This window comes from Protopterus annectens, chromosome 1.part0, assembly GCF_019279795.1.
Source record: "Protopterus annectens isolate FY-2018-M chromosome 1.part0, PAN1.0, whole genome shotgun sequence".
In the NCBI taxonomy this organism is placed as follows: Eukaryota; Metazoa; Chordata; order Ceratodontiformes; family Protopteridae; genus Protopterus; species Protopterus annectens.
The window spans coordinates 1,940,038,882-1,940,063,680 of NC_056725.1; the positions used below are offsets into that span (position 1 = coordinate 1,940,038,882).

At 39.6% G+C, this 24,799-nt stretch overlaps 1 protein-coding gene across 2 annotated transcripts in view; it reads right to left on the reverse strand.

Annotated features, from left to right (window-relative positions):
• PXDN (peroxidasin) overlaps positions 1–24,799 on the reverse strand; it is a 2,220,827-nt gene that overhangs the window by 309,863 nt on the left and 1,886,165 nt on the right. For both annotated transcript variants that reach the window (XM_044070259.1, XM_044070249.1), the window contains 2 exons: positions 14,919–16,422; positions 14,450–14,584 (listed from right to left, as the gene is read on the reverse strand). In XM_044070259.1, coding sequence (XP_043926194.1) covers positions 14,450–14,584; positions 14,919–16,422 — 1,639 coding nt within the window. The remainder of the gene's footprint in view (positions 1–14,449; positions 14,585–14,918; positions 16,423–24,799) is intronic.

A 24,799-nucleotide genomic window follows, 5' to 3' on the forward strand; every position in this document is an offset into this window, starting at 1 on the left:
ACCTGTCACTCCTAGGATTTCGAATACTGGCCAAGGCTCTTGCCGTCCTCATAGTGCCTTTTTTAGGCAAGGCTCAAAGGACAAACCAACCACCGTAACCAGCACAGGTAACCAAAAACTAAGGGTAATGCTACTCAATGCCAGAAGTCTCAACCTCAAAATGCACACACTCAAGGCTCTCCTCAGCATGGAGAAAATCGTTGTTTGTGCAGTGACGGAAACCTGGTTCAAGGCTCAAGAGAGCACCCCAGCACTGCCAGGTTACAATTCATATCATACCTTCCGGCCTCAGTTACCGGATTGCAGTACAAAGGGTGGAGGTGTATCCATATTCATCAAGGATACCCATATCTCCAGGTTAGTAGCGCAGCATGATGCCCCAGAGATAATCCATGCGCAACTATCAGCAGGCAAAACCAAAAGTTGTAGCCGGTTATAGATCACCCAACATTCCCAAGATGCTCACTCTGCATTCCTTGAGACATTGGAAAATATAAAGGTCCTACCCAACACCATATTCTTGGGTGATTTCAACTACCCTGATATAGACTGGTCGAACTACCAATGTTCTAACTCCTATGCTCAGCGATTCATAGAATTTATAAATTCAAATGCCCTTGAACAACTATTATGTTCCCCCACTAGAGGGGACAACATATTGGATTTAATCATCACAAATATGGGCGCCCATTGTACTACACCTGTTATCACTCCCTCCTTGGTCAGATCCGACCACAAGCTGATAACCCTGGACATCCTCACCCCTCCACCTCCCCCAGTCAAAGAAACCATAGTCAAAAACCTTTCCAAAGCAAATTTCAAACTACTTGCATCCGAAGTGGAAAGCTTCACTATTCCCTTGCAGAAGGATAATGATATCCAGGATGCGGAATTCTACACCAAGGCACTCTATATGCATCTTCAGGATTGCATGGATGGTGCTATCCCAAATAAAACCAAGACTCATTCCTCAAGCAAGAAGAAACCAGTCTGGTGGACCCCAGCCATAAGCAAACTTTACAATAAAAGGAGGAGACTTGTACAAAAAAAGGCCAAATCTCAAGTAGAAAAATCATCCCTGATCAGCATTAGTAAGAAATTGAAGGCCCTCATCAAGTCAACTAAAGCTAATTTTGAAAAGAAAGTTGCCAAGGATGCCAAGGATAACCATAAGGCCTTCTATGGCTATGTCAGAAACCTAAATGGCAATGCTCAGGTCTGTTCTGAGCTAGTACAAAATGGAACAAAATACACTGACCCTTCTGACATTGCCAACATCTTGGCTGACAGGTTCAGTGCAAATTTCTCCCCCCCCCCCCCCCTCACCACCTACAGGGCCTATTACTATTCCAGGGGATTGTGTAAGTCCAATTATTACTGATACGTTGGTTAACAAGGCTCTATCTAAAGCTACAAACACTGCCTCCATGGGACCAGATGGTGTCCCAGGCTGTGTCATACGCGAGCTCCAAAAGGAATTAACCCCGCATCTTAATACCCTGTTCAGTCTCAGCCTCTCCACAGGATATGTGCCCATAGAATTGCACACGGCAACGGTGGTCCCACTACACAAGGATGGGGCCACAACTGACCTTGGGAACTACCGACCAATAAGCCTGACTAGTCTGATCTGTAAGGCTATGGAGCGAATCATTATGGAACTCATAAATGGAGAGATTGGGAACCTCCAGTCACTAGACCCCACACAGTTCGGCTTTGTCAAGGCAGATCATACCTCCTGAACCTGGTGGATTTCTTTGAGACAGTTACTCAGGCTATAGATAAGGGAAAGGAGGTACACACGGCTTACCTTGACCTTGCTAAAGCATTTGACACCATTCCCCATTCAGGTATTATTGATAAGCTCACCAGCCTCGGCATAAACCCTTATGTCACAAGATGGATCGCAAACTGACTCTCAGACAGATCCCATAAAGTAAGAGTAGTGGGATCTATGTCCAAATCCAGACCAGTAACGAGTGGTGTGCCTCAGGGCTCTGTCCTGGGGCCCCTCCTGTTTGGCATATACTTCTCAGAAGTACAGGCAAGCACAGAAGGGCTGTGGCTGACTAAGTTTGCGGACGACTGCAAACTGGGTGCTATAATAGAGTCTCCAGCCAACATGGAGATCCTCCAGAAGGGCCTAAATGAGACTGATGCATGGTATCAAAGCCATGGTCTCAAGCTAAATGCAAAAAAATGTGTAGTAATCCCCTTTGGAAAAAACAGAGTACCCGCAAACTACAACATAGGAGGTAATCCCCAGAAATCTGAAGAAGAAATAAGGGATCTAGGGACCCAAGTAGATAGTCAGCTTTCCTTTGATAACCATGTTGCCAAAGTGGTTAGAAAATCCTTCTATGTGACGCATCTGATCACGAAAGGGTTCGCATCAAGACCTAATGATGTAATGGTGCCCCTCTACTCTTCCCTTATCAGACCCATTATTGAGTACAATGCACCAATTGGAATGTACCTGGCTAGACATCTCCAGCAGCTGGAGAGACCACAGAGGTACCTAACCAAGAGGATTACTGGCCTCAAATAGTTGCCATATGCAGCACGATTGAAAAAGCTGAGACTGCTCTCTGTTGCATATCGCTTTCTCAGAGGTGATCTCTGTCTAACGTACAGAGCCATGTCCAACCCAAAATTGTTGAACATGCTCCATCTCAGCAAAACCAAATCTACTCGAGCTACACATTGTAGGGATATAAACCTCAACACAACAATGAATAGAACATGCTGGAGGGATAGATTCCCTTCGCAGAGACTTCCCTTACTATGGAACAGGGTCCCGATCTACATAAGACAGAGCCCCTCACTATCACTCTTCAAGAGGAACCTTGATGAGTGGATGGGTAACAGAAAGTTCACACAGGGGATCACACCAACAGCACTACTAGATAGGGGCCAAGTGTACTAGCTGCTAGTACAAGGGTCTAGGGAACTACTAAAGGGGCGGTGAATACCGCACAACGTGGCTGGGCTAACATATGCCTTTGGGCAGATAGCCCAGTACCAACCTATGAACCTATAAATAATATTAGATGTCTGTGTAACACAATTCAACATAAATAAACATATATAGTTGCAAAACACTTACTGGAGAGACACTCAGCTCTTCAATGGGCCTGTAGCATGGTGGTTGTAGTTTTAAAAATGGTGTCTGCCACAGGTTATTCTGTGGGCCCACTGATGCAGTGTTCCTGGTCTTAGAGAGAGCATTAAGGACTTGTTCCCTACTGATAGTAGGGGGAGTTATATTTGACGGTATTTCCTTTTTGAAGGCTGAGGAGGAGAGAGGGGTAAAGTTGGAGCTGAATTTATCAGACAGGAGATTATCCTTTTGTGTATCTGCCACAGCTTTCTTCCAAGATGCTAGTATCTACCCCTCTTACAGGATCCTAGTTACTTACTGGGCTACTGATCTGTGACAGTCTTAAGTAATATTATCTTACATTCCAATGGCAGTTTTTATCCCTTATATTTTCCATGCAAATAACACAAAGATGGGCCAACAAGGATATGTTTGGACATTTGCATGTATACCCTATCTATGAGGGGCAGGAGTGCTAAACCAGGGTGAATTTGTTCACATTACATTTAAGACGCAGTGGAAGATGGTCCCATATAAGTGGTATTCTCTGTGATACACACCTATCCCTCCAATGTGTTGTATTTATTTTGTAAAATAAACTGAGAACTCTTGAGCATGTACTTATGTTATCACTGGACTTGTGAATGTGTAATGAGTCTGACAGAAAAGGGTCTGTTCTAGCTCTATAACCAAGCCAGAGGTCATCTCTCAGTTGCCTGTATAACACTGACAGGAGGAACAAGGCTTTGATATGGTCTGCATAGGTTTTATGATTTAAGCACTTGATTTTTTTTATTGCAAAAGCATTGTGGTTGTTTAAGCTTTAACAAGTCTTTGGGTAAGTACGTATCAAAAGGGTCATTATACTCAATGATGGCCTAATGAGTGCCATGTACAGTGTGACAATTACATCCCTGGATCTGGATGCAATACCTTTAGATATAAGCTGTGCAATGAAAAAGGTCTTCCTTACAACAGTGATATGTGGTGATCAAAGGACATTTCATTGTTGACATATGTTCTCAGATCCCTTACTACGGTATTACTTTTCTGGGGTGTGTTGTCAATGTAATAGCTACAGAGGGAATCACGCATGCAGAAAGAAATGAAAACACAGTTCTTGGCCTTTAGTTTTAGCCCATACGTTTGGCATGGGCTATTTGTTTGGGACAATCCCTATTGGAGGATCTTACTGTCTGGTGGGGAGTTTATATTGGCACCAAGTTGTCATCTGCAGATTTGGTCAAACAAATCCTTAACACAAGCTTTGACCTTGGGGAAATAAATGCCAACGAGAGTTGCCCAAGGACAACCCTGCGATACTCTGTTAGTAACAAGTCTTTTGGAGGAGGTATAGCCACTCACTCTTACCTTCTGGATTCTATTTGTGAGCCAATTGGCTAATTTGGCTGACAGAGTTTAGCTAAGATACCAAAGTGTGGGATGGTGTTGAATGCCTTAGTCAGTTGTAGATAAGCAGTTTGCTTTGCCCTTATCCATTGCTTCAGTAACTTTTTCCAAGAAGTCAAATAGGTCATGTACATTTTAACATAAAACCTTCCAGATCTTTATCACTTTCTTCCCTCCTAACTTCTAAACTTCCACAGAATACCATTTAGACCTGGAGACTTCCCTGTTGACTGGTTCCACATCATCATCTTATCTCATCTCTTCCTGTCTTAGTTATTAATTGTTGAGCCTCATTCTCTTCTAACCTTGGCATAATTAGGTTTTCCATAAACATCTCAATGTGCATTTGTTTTGGTTTTCACATTCCTCTCCTTTTTTACAAGTTTTCATAAAACTGCTGAAATATCTTGAATACCTCTACAGGATCTCCGTTTCTTACTCTTTATTACAGGCTCCCTAAAGTTAGTGACATTTTTACTTTCTGATGTTATTACAGTAAATGTTTCTGTGCTAGGGAGTTGTTATCAAAAATTAGATGCTTACGAGCGACCTTTCTAAACTCATGCATATCATCCAAATACTTCCTTATTTTCTCTTATTTGCACTTTGCTCCTTTTCTTTCTTTTTTGTTGAGATTTCCCATGTTATAAAACACTTTAAGCTTTGTCAACCCCTTTAAATAATCCCTATTGCTTTTTTCCCATATCTCTTTCTCTGTAATTGCTGAAACCCCAACAAAAGGGCAAAAGCTTATCGCTAAACTTCATGCCAGGGCAATTGTTTTGTTCTATTATTCTTTTAATGTTTTAGCACTTGTTCTGTGTGTTGAGCCATTTCTGTGAAGAATCAAGTTTAATTGTTAATACAAGGATGCTGGTTATTTGTTGCAATCAAGGAGTCCACAATGATTAATAAATAACAACTAATACTGTGTGCCAAACCATTCTAAAGCAAATACTTCATGTAGTTACAAAAGAACAATTAATCACAATACAAAATCATACACTGTATAAAAATATACTTTTTGCAGGTAGGTAGACCATCCTTATGTGGGTGCTCTGCTTCCACGTCCCCCATTTTCTAAATATATTACCTGTGATAATGTACACATTTGGAGAGTCAAAAAAAATCACACATGAATTACTTCCCTCTTCTCTTGAGTTCCATGACCTCAGAGAAACCATTAGACCAAACATAATAAAAAAGCTTTACTATACTGGAATGGAAACTGACTTGCACTACTTCTTAGATTTACTCTGTGTACTAACAGTTTGTGTTACATATGTTTAAAACCTTCATTCATTCATTCTGATTATATAAAGGAGGAGAAGGAGGAAGCTACTACATGATAGAGCAAAAGCCCAAAAAGGGAAGGCATCACTGAACAGAATTAGCAAAAAACTACGGGCACTCATAAAATTGTCTAAGGCCAGCTTCGAGAGAAAAATTGCACAGGACACTAAGGATAATCACATGGCTTTCTTTAGTTATGTTAGGAACCTGGGTGGTAATTCCCAGATATGCTCAGAATTAGTCCAAAATGACAAAAAATACACTGACCCCACAGACATTGCCAACATCCTAGCTGACAGGTTCAGCTCAAATTCCCCCCCGCTCCCCACCAAAAGGGCAAATATCTATCCCAGCAGAGTGCTGCCCCCCCTGACATCTCAGATGCTCAGGTAAGAGCCGCCCTCTCCAAAGCAAAAAAACACAGCATCAATAGGATCAGACGGTGTCCCGGGCTGCATCCTACATGAACTCCAAGAAGAGCTAAACCCAAACAAAAAACTACTGTTCAATCTCAGCCTTACTACAGGATATGTGCCCAAAGAGTGGCGTATAGCAACAGTGGTCCCTCTCCATAAAGGTGGTGCCTCAACGGATCCTGGAAACTATCGCCCCATAAGCCTGACTAGCTTGGTCTGCAAAGCTATGGAAAGGATCATCATGGACCTCATAAATAAAGATATTGGGAACCTACAGACACTGGATCCTACCCAGTTCGGCTTTGTTAAGGGCAGATCCTGCCTCTTAAACCTGGTTGATTTCTTTGAAACAGTCACCAAGGCCATTGTGAGGGAAGGTGGTCCACACAGCCTACCTGGACCTCGCAAAGCCTTCGATACAATACCCTACTCGGGCATTATAGATAAGCTCACCAGCTTAAATATAAACCCTATGTCACTAGATGGATTGCAAACTGGCTCAAGGACAGAACCCACATGGTTAGAATTGCTGGAGCCATGTCAGACTGCAAACCAGTTACAAGTGGTGTCCCACAAGGCTCAGTCCTGGGACCTCTCTTGTTCGGTATATATTTCTCGGAGGTACAGGCCAACACGGAAGGACTGTGGCTGACCAAGTTCGCAGATGACTGCAAACTGGGCGCCATAATTGACTCTCCAGCCGACACAAGCATCCTCCAAAAGGGCCTCATAGAAACAGACAACTGGTGCCAGAGCCATGGCCTCAAGCTAAATGCCAAAAAGTGTATAGTCATCCCCTTTGGCAAAAACAAAGTGACCACAAATTACCACATAGGTGGTAATCCATTAAGTACAGAAGAAGTAATTGGACCTGGGGACCCAAGTTGATAGCAATCTCTCATTTGACAACCACGTGGCCAAAGTGGTTAGAAAAACATTTTAAGTAGCCCACCTAATCATGAAGGGATTCACATCTAGATCAGGGGAGGTCATCGTGCCTCTTTACTCATCCCTCATCAGGCCCATAATTGAGTACAATGCCCCTTTTGGGATGTACCTTACCAGACACCTGCAGCAACTGGAAAGACCCCAAAAGTACCTCACCAAGAGGATCAAAGGGCTCAAACAGATGCCATATGCTGCCCGGTTAAAGAAACTCCAGCTCTACTCAGTGGCATACCGCCTGTTCAGAGGCGATCTGTGCCTGACGTATAAAGCCATGTCCAACCCGGAATTAATGGACATGCTGCACCTCAGAAAATCCAAATCCCATTGAGCTACGCACTCGAGAGACTTGAACCTCAGCACTGAAATAAATAGGACATGCTGGAGGGACAGATTCATAACCCAGAGGCTCCCTTCACTCTGGAATAAAATCCCAGTCCAGGTTAGGCAGAGTCCCTCACTGACTCTCTTCAATAGGAATCTTGATGAGTGGATGGGAGATCGTAGGTTTACCCAGGGTATCACTTCTGTGTCACTGTTAGACAGAGGCACAGTATACTTAACCTCGAAAAAGGGCATAGCAAAATAAATTTAAAATGGGTGGCGAAAGTCAAACACATTCTGGCTAGGCTTATAAATGCCCTAGGGCAGATAGCCTAGTATGAACCTATGAACCTATAAAGATGCACTAAAAGGTAAAACGGAATAATGTAATATCTGGAAACAACAGAAATAATCACTGCCATAACTCACAGAATTTCAGGTAATTTATTTATTTACACTTTGTTAACCAGTTTAGTCCATACCTATCAACTTCTTCCAGCAAAAAATCTGGACAAAGCAATAAATAATGTGGGGAAAGTCCAAAATAGGGACAATTTTTAAATATTGCTATTATAAACTTAGAAAGTTGATAAATTAACAGGTTTTCCATTAGCATGAATTTTCTGAAGGGTAACAAGTCTGAAACTCAAATGCCTGTCATTATTTTCAGACTTCAGTCCTCAATGATTTGCTAACAATTTGCCAGAAAAACGAAATTTATAAGGAACAGTCAAAAAATTTGAGGCAAACCTCCAGACTTTCTGTGAAAATCTGGACAGTTGAGAGGTATAGTTTAGTCCCCCTAAGCTGCTGTCCTCCTTTCAGGGGAAATATGTGGTAGCTTTCATAATCACTAGCAGAAATTTGGCCAAGGCACTAGGAAAATAAGCTACCCTTCACTCTTTTTTTTTTTTTATTTTCTTGAAATGATGAAAAATAGAAATAACTTTTTTCCGGCAGATTATGAATATATATATATATATATATATATATATATATATATATATATATACACATATATATATATATATATATATATATATATATATATATATAGTGGTGCAGTGGTTAGCGTTGCTGTCTCACAGCAAGAGGTTCTCTCCGGTTCGATCCAAGGCTGGGGTACCTTCTGTGCGGAGTCTGCATGTCCTCCCTGTGGTCGTGTGGGTTTCCTCCAGGTGCTCCGGTTTCCTCCCACATCCCAAAGCATGCTGTGGGTGGACTGGACACTCTAAATTGGCCCTAGGCGTGAGTGCATGCATGTGTGTGCCTTCTGTGGAAGGTTGGGTGCCGGGCTGGCAACTTGACACTGTAAAACTCCACTGCCAATCTGCCAATCATGAGCGGACAGGTGATCTGCTGTGGTGACCCCTAACCGTGAAAAGCCGAAAGAAAAAAAAAAAAATATATATATATATATGGGTTTCACTGACACCCTCATTACTGACACCAGCCTCATTTCACCAACAAAAGTAATCAGGCAAAAACCTCCTACCCCTCCCACCTGTGCCCTATGTGAGTTGTAATAATATATAGGTGGGGGGGTGGGGCCACACATTTAGAGGGTAGGAGTGCCCCCCCCTCTGAGTTGTCAGTGAAATGAGCTGTCAGTGAAATGGGTTTCAGTGAAATGGGATGTTGGTGAATATATATATATATATATATATATATGTTTAGGAAAAGACAGGAATAAATTACAAGATATATGTATGTTATGAATATGAATGCGTAAACAATATATAAAAGTGTAAATAATGAAAGATGTAAATAAAGTAACCCCATCACTGTTTTTTCAATAAATGCCATAGGATCTTTTACATCTACATTAGCTTCCACCAAGTCAGGCAGATGGGCCGTCAGTGTAATGTTTTATCTGAAGATGGAAATGGAAATTAAATAATATCATTTAAGTTTTAAATGGTTTTGCAACTTTACCATCCCACCCCATCCTGTCAAGCTTTTCTCATCCCAAGTGCCTGCTGGTGTTTTTCACTTCTGAGTCACAGACTTATTCATGACGTAAGCACAGTGCAGCCTTTGTGTTGCTCCATCCGATCAGTTCTGTGATTTGTACCAAGTACTTGTGAACAAGGAAGTGTGAAGGAATAACTGCACGACTTCTTTGCTACCAAGATGAGAAGAGTGCACTGAAAGGCATGTAACAGTGAGAGCTGTTCATCCCTGATAAGCATGAGAGACCTCCGCTTCTGTACTGCTGTTAAGTTAACCAATGGGCTGCTACTTTAACTCTCTTACTTTTGTTTACACAGATGTCTAGGCTGTGGTAGAACCAAGGCCAGCTGTGCTACTGTCTAGTTATAATCAGTAATGGAGCTGGCAAGTTTAGGATGAATACACATGCTAGAATTCAGGCATGTAGTCACTGTTTTTACAATGTCAAAGCTGCAAAGCAAAAGTCAAAACCTTGAGCTGTCACTATAACAGGGAGAAATGTATCACCAGTATTTGTAGCATGCAGCATGGTTGAGTCAACAGAGATGTATTCACCCTAAATGTATGTTATAAGGTGTATTCGACCATGTACAATGCATGGAGCGCCACTATTACAATATGAAATTGGAGAAAGAGGGGCTTGTTATGCAGCCCTAGTCTTATAACAAGAGCATTAACTGCACTTAGTGGCCACAACAGAACAGCCGCAGAAAGTTGGTAAATAATACAGTCAGACTTTTTTTTAAGTCAGAATAAATTGCTTAACAGTTCAAATTACCTGTTTACTGGCTCCTACTCTTTGTAAAATGCATAGTGGTACTACATCTTTTTTCTACCATCTGTAGTACATGAAAGCTGGTAACCTAGATTATGTGTTCTCAATATACATACCAACTTTCATCTCTTGAGCTTTGCTTTTGAGGTGAATTTTTTTGACATTCACATCTGAAATGTATTACATCCTGGTTTACAATCACAGACTTGATCTGACCCTCTATATTTTCCCTACACACACCTCAGTCTTAGAGTCAAAGAATATTAATAACTTTGCCCCAAGCTTGAATCCATGCCACTTCACATCTATGAGAAATTCTTTTTCAATACTGTGACCAGATCTTCTCTAACCAATGTCAGTGATGCATACTATCAGCCCTTCCGTCTTCCTGTTCATAATCTTTTGGAATGTATGGCATAGCTGCAACTGCTTTACTCCATGAAGACGAATGACAGCATAAAACTGACCTTGTACTGAAGTAAGAACATTTCCCTCCCTCTGTAAAACTTAGTACAGCTCAGCCACATAATTTCAGTTTCTCATTTTTGACATATCCACTTTTTCTTATGGGCTAATTCTGGCTAGGCTGCTGCAGTCAACAGCCCACTACTCAGATTAAATGTCATTTTTAACATAGAGCTGTTAACCTCCCTCATTCAGCATATAGCTGATCTTCTTTTTAAGTCAACACAAGACTGCGGTGGTTTTGGTGCGGTAGCGTTGTCGTTTCACAGTGAGACGTCCTGATCGATTCTCAGCTAGAACGTCTTCTGTGTGGAGACATGCGTGAATGGGCGTACCTTCGTTGAAGATTGAGCATCAGGGCTGGCAAATTGACATGTAAAAATCTACTGCCAATCATTAGCGGTCCGGAGTTCCGCTGTGGCGACCCCTAACCGGGAAAAGCCGAAAGACATAAACAAATTGCTTTGACACAACAGTTTTGCATAAAGTTTTTGGAAGCATATTTTGCTGTTCAGGCAAGCAAGCTAATATATCATCAACCATCCTTGCATTAGATATGATACATTCCCCATCTTAATATACATAAGTTCATACAGAGCCGTGGTAATTGATTGTTGCAACTCTAAGTACTTAAATGCATTAATCAGATAACATGCTTGCAAAAGGAATTTGATACATTTGATACACTTGCTCTGGACCACAAAACATTTTAACGGGTCTACTGCTTTTAATCGAATACCACTTATTCGAAAAAGAGCAGTAACTGCTCAGTTTCGCGAAAGTGCACTTATTTGAAAGTGCACTTTCGCGAACACTGCTTCTGCGAACGTATTGCACCACAGTGGAGGACAGTAGGAAAACGTTCTATGTCCTGTGGTGCGGTAGTCACAGACCTTAGGGTTAGGGCACGGGTCATGGTAAGGGGATAGCCCTACTAGCTATCCCCTTACCATGACCGATCCCCAACCCTGTCTGTGACTACTGCACTAAACTGCAGTACGAAGCCCGTTCACTGAAGTGGGTTTCGCAAAAGTGCACTTTCCATTAAGTGCACTTTCGCGTAACCCAGGGTCTACTGTGTAATTTCGAAGAAGTGTATTTTTGAAGTTATACAGTAGACCCATACATACACAGATACATACATACATACATACAGATGTTCTTTTCTGACACTTTGGAGAATCTGCTTATTAGTTTGTGATTTCCTGTGAGTAAGAGAGTATTTAGCCTTGACATGGATAAAATTAACATGATAAAATACTAATTTTGCCATAAGTGAACTGCATAGAACAATACATGGCAGGCCTTGCTTGTTTATGCTTACTTTCACCTTCTCTTCCATTAATTCTTAGTTAAAAGCTATAAGACCAGCCTCCCCTTAACCTGGATGCAGTCCAAGGTACACAAAGACAGTATAACCAGAACTGTTGTATACTCAAATCCAAGAATTATTTTAGCCATTCATATTCACTATACTAATGTTAAACTAAATAAAGAGAAAGGACACATTTGCAGCTTCTCTTAGATATTAATCCGTAGTCTTCTGAAATGTTCCCACTTACATTTAGTGTGAGCAAAAGGGTTGCCATTTTATTCCCTAACTGTAAATTCTTGAGGAAAAGTAATCTTTCGGGATGAACATAACCCATAGCTGACTTTCTCCTTATCCAAATAAAATACTCATGTTGAGGACTACTAGGAATGCAAAAGATTTGCCCCTCTCCAGGAAGCGCCTGCCAAAGCCTATCAAGCCTGATATCAAAAACAAGATGAGAAGTAAGAAAATTAATAGAACACAGCCTTCAGAATAAGGATCATTGGCTCTAAAAAGTGCAACATAGGAATGCAAAACAGCAAACAGGATAAAATTAGATGTTGACCGGTGATAAACAAAGTGAGATGGGGTAGGTCATCGGCTTTAGCACATGTACTGGCAAAGTAAAACTCAAGGAGAGTAAAACCAGTAGTCTGTCTTGAAAACCAAGAATAAAAACACACTGAAATGAAACAGATGGTACACAGTCAAACATGGTGCCAAAAGCACTGTCTGAGGAAAAGCGATACCAATCAGGAGGAACTGTGTGAGAAAAAGAAGGGATAAAGTATGGACAGATGTCAATACTCTGTCATGTCTCAGAAGATGGAGCAGCAGACATCAAGTAAAAACTCAATGCACATAAGGCAAGGAGCTTAACAGTGTCCAGCACCCAAAAATTAAATGCCAGCCTTAAAAGAGCTAGTGTAGTTGCTCTGCTGGGTAACCCACACAGTGAGTGACACTGTATAGCCACTACACCAACTGATCTTTTCTTTGTGTGAGACTCAAAGAACTTTCTCAATGAGTAATTCACCTAAGGACAAGAGGGACATAATTGGTGTAGCATTTAGACAACTTGCTCCAAACAGCATGCAATATCCATAATGCAAGAAAATGAACCCATAGATGCTTATCCTGTGTTAGTGCTTATATATTTCACTGACAGAGTTCAGCCCCCCCCCCCCCGTAATGAGAATGTGCTAACATGGCTGTAGTGAAGAATAAGCCCCATACCTGCACTTTTAAAATAAAATGCAAGCAGTTGCTTACAAATGGGAAAGATGAATTCCAAAGTTGGGAAACACAAAATCAATTATATTGTAACCAGTTCTAATCGGGCAGGTATTTATTTCTTAACCCCCCCCCCCAAGGTGTGCTGACCAGGGGGGGTAGGTTAAGAGCAATCAGGTGGTTTGGGGGACAAAGTTTCATGCATGACAGGTTGTGAAACATACACACACACACACACACACACACACACACACACACACACACACACACACTCTTTTTCACCCAGTTTTGTAAGGAGGATTTGGAACTGCAGTTTTCTCAGTTCACAGTTCTCTAAAAAATAAAGTTTCTGAGTGGCCTGTGAAAGAAGATCAGATGAGGAAACAAACTCTTTTACATACTGATGTCTTAGCTATTACGTCTGAGGCAGAGCAACAGTAAGACAAAGAAAGCTTTTCTAGGACACTTGTAGAATGAAAGCACATTTCGTTGGCATTTCAAGAGTAGTCAGCTCTTTACAAGGCAAAAATATTACAAGAGAAAACCTAAAAAAGAAATAAATACATTGAGAATGGAGGGAAGCTGAGCTAATCAATGAAAGTAACCCTGGTTTCTGAGTTGTAAAGTGTGCTGGTTATACGCTTGAAAAGAACAATAGAAGAGGAGTAATTCAATGCCATATATGTGACTATTAGAATCATAAGCTGCTTTTATCTGTGGGTAATTCACTGCTGCAGATGGTCAGCTAAAAGCATTTTGAGTGAACCTAGCATACAATAGCAAACTGTATTACTTCACAAATTCCCAACAAATTCCCACAAGTTAAGACCTTCAGAGGCAACACACCACTCTCCCGTCTTTTGATGCCTGCACATCTAAGGCTTGCTCTAGGCTTACAAGTTAAATCATACACTTGACATTCAGCATTGACTCTAGAGATGTAAATACATCTAAGACACCACATATATTGCTCTGGTATTTCCTCTTTACTTACTTGTACAAGCAAAGCTGTTTTTCCTTATCAGGAATTGACTGACTCTTCTAAACCAGAAACTGAACTCAGTGTCACCCAAATGAGTAACTGGCATAGGAATTCTCCCCATCAACCACCACCAAAGCACAAACTTAGTCTGCTAGTATAGTTATTGCAATAATGTCTCTAAAAACAATGCATTAAATCACTACTTTAGTTTTTGAGATTTATGCAAAAAAAATGTTACCTGTCTCCATCTCTCACGCGTTTAAACTGTGTAGTCAAAAGGCACATCAAAGTGGGTCCTAATCTGCTTCCAGGAATTACATCTTCCACCATCAGAGCGGGGAACAAGTCAATGTTTAGTGGAGATCCATATAGTCTGAAATAGACAGAATGTTGTTGATATGCCTTTCAAGTTACAGCCAGGAACAGCAATAGGAATATGTCAATAAAAAATTACAATTGGTTATAAAACTGATCTCAGAAAATTAACAACTCTAAAACTGCATTTACTCAATCCCTTAATTAGTGCATCAAAACATTTAAAGTCTTCTTATTTTATAAAGTAATCAATATTTATTTTTCTCATTTTATGTTATTTATCAAACAGCTAACTACCCAAATACCTTAAACTAAAGGATATAATTATTAATCTTTTCCCCCAGTTAGACATTTTAGGCAGCTATATATGGTTAATCAGGATATTATAAGACCTCTTAAGCTTATCTCTGATTTCCGGATTTTTAATTTCATTTCTCAGATCTTCAAAGGTGTGAACTGCAGACAGATTGCAGAAGATCCTATATTCATAGTAAGGTGGGATTCCGTGGTCTCTGCCTCTCTGGATGCTCATGGCAGCCAGATCTAGTGCCACTGCATGTGCCATGGAGAACAATCTTTCTGTCAGTTCTGTGTTAAGCAACTGTGATGAAACTCGCATCTTTCCTGCGACACCAAACAGGCCCCTAAGAATTGGGTCAATACCTCCTTCATTAACAATGCGGAATGGAGAAAAGAAAGCCTTATGGAGAGCAAGATTACCATGAGAAATGGGTTCAAAGTTCTCATCCAATCTGTATAAAATGGGATTAATTAATGTATGCCCAAATCTGAAAGCAGCGGTTGCAAATGCATTGAATATTCCTGCACTGACACCAGGATCATAGCCTTTATAAGATCCAAGCATTTTCATACCAACTTCCCCGAAAATCTTGGGAAGCCAGTGGCTGTATGTTATATGCTGCATCTGTGCACCCACAATTTTGCGGGCTTCATGATAAATTGTGTTACCATCCCAGTGTGGATTGAGTTTCAGTAACTCTGTTGCAATTCTGTTATGTTCTCTAAACCATACTGTATGCATGGCAGTCAAACCAAGCTGCTCATTCGCACGATGATCCCCAGCTAAGAAACAAGGAATAGGGCTTTCATTCTCATCTCTCATGCATTCCGTTGGAGGCCCACTTGCAAAAGGAAGCAGAGGTTTTCCCGATCTTTGAACAATTCCTTGTTTTAGAAGACCCCGCTGACTGGCCAAGTCCCTGACTTCCACTGCATCATGGTCTGAGCTGCCATATACATTAGATGCATCAATGTATGATGTCAACTGGTTGATCTGTTCTCGCGGGTACACAGAGTTCATCAGGAGTGATGTCATGCCGCTACCACAAACTGGACTAGATCTCACAAAAAACATACAGCGTGCACCATTTCTGACACGGTGGTCATTTGGGGGGATCATGATTGGAAAGCATGGAGGATCATTTGTGCAAACCAAGCTGCAGTGCTGTCCATCAGAAAATCTTGCTTGGCTTAATGCAACAACTGTGGAGTCCAAGTCATGGTCTAGAAACTGACCCCACTGCATTAACATATGTGTAAACTGATCATCAGGAGTGATGGTTTCTGTTCCTATCAAAGACGTTGAAACAAAGCGAGGGAGAGGTAGTGAATATCCATTGTAAAGCCGGTCAGAGTTCACCCCTCTAGGCAGGTTAAACCCATTTTCATAGACTGATTTTAAAAGTCTCTCAAAGGCAGTCAGTGATGCTCCCCACATGGGATGTTGCAAGTTATTGCATGTACCATCAAACGTTCTGTACTTTTGATGGAAGCACATGTCAGAACAATTGTTCACTCTTCTGTGTGCTGTGCAGCCAGACAAATTTGCTATGAGGTTCAAATATCGTGGAGACAGCAAATCGTTGTAGTGATAACCTTTGGACAGAAAAAACAAAAAGGGCACAAGTTATTATTCATGTTTAAGAAATGTGATAAGTGCACATTGAAAAGGCAGTGACTGATGGATCATACATTATTCTTTAAGACGATTACAGAGTAGGAAAGTTCTTTGAAAATCTGATTTACCTTTGTAACATACTTGCTAACTATATTTTTTTGTTTTAAAATTCCAGCTAACAGTTGTAACTTTACTGCACCACAACCAAGGTTTTACTACTCATACCATACAGATCTTGTTGGCCTTCCTCTGGCAAAGGAGACATTTGATAGGGCTTAAAGTGTAAGTATATCTGACCAGAAAAGTTGAAAATTTAAGACAACTAAGACAAAAATAGAACTAGCAAAGTAAATATTTGTTCCCTAACATTAAATCAGGTAGAATCTTATTGCTTTGTTGACTTGTCACAGCTTGTGCCTGTTTGACTTGCTCAGGCTGAGAAATGACTGCATTTTTCAGTTATTGTTACAGATACAGCATCTGTACTACGGCATGACACTTGGACGAACTTAACTCATCTTTCCTTAGGTTTATTATCCCCCTATTTCAGTTAATTGTCCCTAAGGCAGGTATGAGGTTACGTTTAGACAGGTATGAAATTCTACACATAACTTAGAGTGAGAGTTACAAAGAGATTGTCTAAAATGTAGACAGTGACTCAGTGATACTGTTTTCTGAAAGAAATAATAAGATGAGAAGGTTATATCATGTCTGCACAAAAAAAAAAAAAAAAAAAAACATCTCAGGCTTAGCATGGGTTTCACATCAATTCAGAAGATAACAAATTTCAGCAACTGGGACTGTAACTTGTCATATGCCCCCCCCCTTTATTACGCAGGTTTTGCACACAGGAATTTATATCTAAGTATAGCACACCAAATAAATGGCTCATTATCTACTGCAGGGCTGATCAGGAGTTTTGGGGGGAGCATATTATAATGATGAGAGCAACATCTATACTCTGTGAAATGCTGTGGTCCTCTTATGTATATGCTGTTGCTGAGATGAAACAAGCCCACAAACATGTGAAGTACCCTCACAACAAATGGCAAAAGAATTGCAGCAACTACATTTTTTATTGAGTGATTCTTTATGTTCGGTGGCAACATGCATGTTGGACAAATCATAGCATTCTTAGCTACTGCTGTCTTGACTATTATCTTTAGGATAATCAGTAGCAAAAGACAGAAGCTTGTACACAGTAGGTCTCTGCAGACCAAAGTTATATGTTAACGGTCCATTTCTAAAGTAGTCATTGTTCACAGAGAAAAATATTCTTAAGAAGAAATTAAAAAAATTCATAACAACTGCATAATATCCCATGCAATGTATACTTGCCATTCTGTTCATTTCAATGAATCGAACAATTTAATTTACCATGAAACAATGCTGTATTTCACACATGCACATCTTTTCATACATATTTACATATCTGACATTTGAAATTCATCAGTTTGACTGGCAGCACGTTCAAAACAGGTCTTCCTCGAGCCTAAGCAAACATACAGCTATGAACCTGTGTGACTTTTATGTTGAAATCAACAACATTAACTAAAAGTTTAAGTAAAGTAATTCCCCAAATATATTAAACCAACATTATTAACTATACAGTGATTCATCCATTATGCTAATTATTGAATATGTACTTGCATGTCCCATTCTAATTCTTGCAGCCTGCATGCAAACTTCAGTATCTCACCTTTTTAGGTCAAAGAACAAGGTGTTAAAAGACACTACCAACTTATGGAAAGTGACTTAGTGCATAGCACAAAACTTTATCAGGTTGCAAGGCAAAGACAGAAAGATAAAGAAGATATTCATCAGACACCATTCATAAGACAGACCAGCAACAATTTTCTCACCAGTTCGCAGAACATCAAAGGCAGATGGAAGGGGTACTTCCAGTAGATTCTGAATGAAGAAAATCCCACATAAGATGCACTGCCCCATACATAGCCTATGAAAGAGGAAGACAACCCACCCTAGAAAAAGTAAGAACAACAATGGTAGACATGACCAGGATGTTGGGGTGAGTTAGTGGAGAAATGATACCACAGTGGACTGAAGAAAAAGGCATATCCCAGGCGACTGGAGAATAGGTACTCTAGTGCAAGTGTACAAGGACAAAGGGGACATCCATAACTGTGTACAGTACAGAGGTGCAAACCTCCTGTCACACAGGATGAAGGTGCTGAGAGGGTGACTGAAAAACAAATACATAGAGCAGCAGAAAAAGATGGGGATGGGCATTTCAGACTCAAATCAGGATGCAGCACAACTGACCAATGTCTGTCAGATAGAGGAGAAGAAAGTAGAGAGGAGTCTCATTGTGTATTCTTAGACTTGGAGAAAGTATATGACATGGTCTAAGGAAAACTGGTTTGGGCAGTCCTGCAATCGTCTTTAAGTCCCGGAAACATTGGTGAAATTAGACCAGTCTGTATGCAAGGGTCCAATGACACAAGTGTGAACAGTGTTCAGACATGTAGTGGGATTCCCAATGGGAATGGTTGTACATCACGGTTCATTTTAATTTCTGAGCCCACTGCTGTTTATGCTGGTGATGGACTACATTGGTAAACTGGTCAGAAGGGACAGATTATCAAAAGTGCTGCTTGCAGATGAAGACATGATGTGGCATTACAAGCAGACTGAACAAGAACTTCAGGGAATTATACGGGAAGGAAATGTGGAAATGAAGCCACATGGGATGAAACAATAAACACAAAACAGTTGTCATGGCAGTAAATAGGATAAATAAGAAGGTGTACAATGAAATGGAAGGGAAAAGAGTGGAACAAAGAGTGGAACATGCTAACAACTTCAGGCATATGGGAGGGATGGTTGAGGAAAATGGAAGTCTGAATGAGGAGGTCAAAGTAAGAATCCGTGGGGCTGCAGCCAGTTGGCACAAGAGTGTCAGAAGTAATTGTGACAGAAGAATGACAAAGAGTCTGAAAAGTAAGGTGTACAAAACAGTACTGTGACAAATTATTCTTTAAAGCACTGAAACCTGGATAGTGAAAGCAAGGCAGCTAAAGAGGTTAGAGGTAATGGAGATGAAGCTCCTGAGAATGGTGGTAGGATGCACACTGCGAGGACACCCAAAGAAATGACGACATTAGATCAGAAGTCAAAGCAGCTCCAGTTGCAGACAGCGTTAAACATAACAGACTACGGTGTTTGGGCATATGTGTAAGAAAGCAGAAGATAATCAAGATGATTTAGTTGAATCTGGAAGAAGACAAGAGGATATGAGAAAGATGGATGGAGGAAGGCAAGAGGAAATGAGAAAGATGGATGGAAGATGGGAAGATGAAATGAGAAAGATGGACAGGGGAAGGGAAGATGAAATGAGAAAGAAGGACAGGGGAAGGCAAGAGGAAATGAAAAAGATGGACAGAGGAAGGCAAGAGGAAATGAAAAAGATGGACAAGGGAAGGCAAGAAGAAATGAGAAAGATGGATGGAAGAAGGCAAGAGGAAATGAGAAAGATGGGCAGAGGAAGGGAAGATGAAATGAGAAAGAAGGACAGGGGAAGGCAAGAGGAAATGAAAAACATGGACAGAGGAAGGCAAGAGGAAATGAAAAAGATGAATGGATTGTGTGAGAGAAGACCTGCACAACTCAGACATGACTAGTGAAGTAGGTGCAACAGTGGTACTAGAGATAGGTGGTGATAGTTAATGAGACACACTGCCCCATGTAGAAAACTAGGAAAAAAGGAGGTTGATGATGATTTTTTTTTTTTTGACTTGGAACAAGACTTGTATATCTTTCACCATCTATTGCTTTCTAATTTATTGTGCAACATATAAATCTAATGCACTTTAAAAATAGCAATTCTTGTAACCAGCAGTACTAATGAAACTATATTCAAAGACATAATGTATCTTAGGAGGGAACAATTAACAGTCTGTGGTATCTGCTATCTTTAAAACAGTGCCATTAAACGTCTAAATGCACTTTACTATGGCTTTCAGCATCAGTCTCATTAACCTGCACAGTACAGGAGTAAAAAAAGAAGGCCCTCATACATCTATAAATCACATTTCAAATGCACGTTTTGTAAGAGAATGAGAGGGTTGATGCTTTACAAAGTGAGCCACGCAGTGATTAGATCATTAGTTAAGTTTCACAGCACCTGATCCATTACTAGGTGGGTCTTGGCTTTGCAGGAGAGACAAGTTCCAAGATGAAGAAAAATGAAGTCTCTTTTTTAAGATCACAAAATTCTGTACACATTCATAAAACCAATAAACAGTGAAAACAGAAGAAATGGTCACAGTCTGGCCAAAGCTAACAATTGTGTCTTTCTTGATGCACATACAAACAATATAAAGCACCTCTGCATTTCCCTGTTCATTAGTTTGTGGGGCTTACTAATAAAACAAATGTTTATTTTTTTTCATTATACCCTATAATTTGCACACATATGAATAAAACATGTATAAAGTGCAATGACTAGCTAACAAGTAGACATCTGTATCAGGTGTCAAAAGCCTTCTAGAGAAGTTCAGTGTTGCACTAAGGGCAAGGCTTCACTTTGGGAGAAATCAGTGCCCATCAGCTAAACAGTATATACTTGCTGCATTTTTGCTGATGGGGGATTCTGCTTAGTGTAAATTCTGTTTGTAATGCAGGGTCTCCGTCTTTAATGACCCTGCTGCGACATTTACCTTTCTATATTTTTTTTTTATTATTATTATGCCTGGGTTCACATACAATCTGGACAGAAAGAACAACTACATTACTAAAATTAGATATCTTAAAACATATACTGTTTAAAATAATGACTTATAATGTAGTTTGGTTAACTTAAATTAACTATGGATCTAAAGTACTGTTCCTAGAATACATCAAGTTACTCCAAGTTACTTTTCATTTCAGTCACGTAATATTTTAGCAACACCCTATTCAATATGTCACAAAATGCTTCAAAACGTAAAATCAACAGTGCATAATGTACAAACTCACAACTAAAACAAAACAAAACAAAACAAAACCCAGTAGTTGGAAAGCTCCAGATAAACCATTCAAGTGTAGAAGAGTAATGACAACAGACATGCATGGCATAGAATTAACAAAGAACAGTGAAAACAAAGCAAAACCACTTACAAACAACTGCATATGTGCCCAGAGAAGGTTAGATGGTGAATGGGGACTAGTATATGGTCTGTCAAGAGTGATACAGGAAAAGTAACTCCATGCAAAGTATTTCAGACTGGGTATTTCTGGTTTATCTCCTTGAAGCAAACAATTTAATTTACCATAAATAGTGCCATACTTTATACATGTACACAGATTATATAAAAGTGCAGTTACATATGCAGTTGAAAGGCTGGAAGCAACATCAGCATTCCCGCTAAGAAAAATTGTGTATTACATGTTTCCCAAGATGTTCCATCATGCATCTGTGCAGTACTGCTGCAATAGGTATTTTTCAGTAAGAAGTTATAAATTAATGCCAAACATATGCGACTGTGATCACCTTTATACCTCTTTTTCAATTTGATTCAAATCGGTCTTCCATACAAGGATGATAAGCTGAAAGAGCATGCCAGATTTTATAAAGATCAGAAACACCAGGAAATATATGTTGAAGTAACCTTTGTGGAAAATGGTTTCTGCCACTAACTGACATAGGAAAATCCTTTGCTTCTGTGCATCACAGGGATTCTCAGATGTGTCTTTTGAAAACTGTTCAAGTAAACTGTAAGTTTTACGGTGAAACTGATTTGACAAAAAAAAACAAAAAACGCAGATTTCCAGGTAGCATACTACTTTATAAAGTTCTAATCAGGTAGGTATAATCCAACAATTTATGAACAACATGATGGCCAAGTTCTTAACTCAGCAAAAACATACATTCCTCAAAACAGAGACATTATTTGGGATTTGCCCCTCTGATGACACTGGCAATCATATATTTATATAAATAAAAACATTAACATATTTTCACTTGCAAACATTATACATCAGTTTTAATCTTCTGTACACTCACTATCAGTCAAACATTACACAGCTCATTCAGTTCCTGCCTTCCCTTAAAATGTATTCCTCTTCCAAAACATTATTCTGCATGTATTCTTCTCACAATTCCCATTTTTTCTGTGTAGTTTATTCCTACCCTTTTCTAAAGATCCCATTTCCAGTTGTTTTTATCTCTGTTACTATATTCAGTACTTCCAGTACGGTTAGTTTAGACTGATTTCCATTTTCAAGTAACTGCTTTTTTGGCAGCCACCTAAGTTAAACTCAGCAAGGCCTTACTGTTTTGAAGCATTTCTGATTCTACATCACAGCTCAAAAAATCATTTCCTTATTTTTGGTGCCAAACAACATCACAAATTTCTTTCAATAGTACTTCAAGTACTTTATTCATCTCCACTACATATTCACTTGAAATGCTTTTGAGCTTGTGTTGTATTGCCTACATTTTTCCTTGTTTTCTTTAATTTAGATTTAATCCTCACAATAATAAGGCAGACTGAGCCACAGTCAGCTCCAAGTACTGCAAAAGTGGTAAAACCTAGAAATTTACAAGGTTATTAATTTGGTGCCAACATAGCTGACATTTATGGCTGACGTGATGTTTGTCATACTGTTTTTGTAATGGTGTTCAAAAATTAAGAGCTTAGTTTTATTTTCATTTAGTATGAATTATGATTCTTGTAATCAAGATAGATGATTATCTCTTAATTTTCACATTTGTTTAATGAGGTTACCTGTGTCACTGGCACTGTGTATAACAACAAATCAGCATATTTTAGCAGTTGGCTGTGTTAGTAAAGAGGCATGCCATTAAAGAAGACAGTAAAAAAATCAAAGGCCCAGTGCAGAACCTTGGGGAATTCTGGTGTTAGATGAAGGTGTCACTCGTTCATCTCAAACACATATAACAAGAAGGCTGGGGTTTTCGTTTAGATGCTTTCACACACAGAAACACATCAGGATGGATATCAGCATCATTAAATATGAACAAACTAGTTAACAGACAGACATTACATACATACATGCTTACATCTCAACGGCTTACTACAAAATGGCAGCCTAGCTTGCACGTGTTCAGTATTTATACACTTGTGCAAGCCTCTGGATTGCTTCTTAAAGGTAAATACATACATATTGATCTACAAAGGTGTCTAGCAAATCTATTTGTGAACAATGAACCACAGCCAATATTCTTCTAGGAATCTTTCCATAAGTATATTGGAAAGGTCCAAAAACAGTGCTCTTCTGCCATATCTTTTTCTCACACTGGGTTTGAAGTGTGTGTGAAATATGCAGTAATAGTTTAATAGCAAAATTCAATGCCAACAGCTTGATAGTTTAGCTTCCGGTATTAGATAGCATCTGAAATGTCAAGTCACAATTAAAGATGAACACTACTGCTTAAAAAATAACTATTATAGATTCCCCCCTAAAGTGAGCAGTTCATTAGGTTTTTATGCCATAAAGACCTTGGTGAAGTGAAGCATTACAAAAATCAATCAATCAATCAAAATAAAATGGGAGAATTAGGTTAATTGAAAGTGGTCTGGCTCAGTTTAAAAGGAGCACGCAGTTTCCACAGCCTCCTTCCTTTAATCATAGCCTACTCAATAACACATGAACATGAGCTCAAAATATGGTACAGATAACATCAGACACACTTCAGCTGTAACACTACGGTACATGCTTGAGAACTTTAATCAAACTTTAACTGGTAGTAATCATTTCAGCTCAAAAATATGCAGGAGATAACATCACATACACATGGATTGTAACACTGCTGTATGTGCTTGAGAATTTAGATACACATACACCACCTGTAATCAGCTTCATGAATAATTGCAAAATCTGAAATTGGTCCAATAATTAAAATAAAGAAAAAATAGGAAATGATTACTAAAATTAGTTTTCATTTAAGAAATGTATTACTTCCTAGTAATGTCACCTTGTATCAAATGCTTGCTAAATGCTTGCAGCATAAGAGAATTTATATTTTATACAAAATAAATGCTATCACTGTTCAGCTACTTTTATTATTTAATTACTGTTTATAATGTGTTCATATGACATATTTGCTGGGATACTTGACTGCTGTATATAATGCTGGCCAAAATCTCCATTTACAGGCAACTAATGAGGAGATGCTGACAGTTCATCTAATATTACTGTTCAGTTCAAGGGTAAAGGCAGAACTCACAAGAGAAAATAAGGGACTGCATAATTCAGACGTACTCAGATGATCAAATCAGTGTCACAGTCACACATACAGTACACCTAAAAGGCATTTGCAGAACTGATTGCAACACGTTGTAAATCAAATAGCTCAGATTATAGACACAATTCTGTTCCAGTCCTATCTGC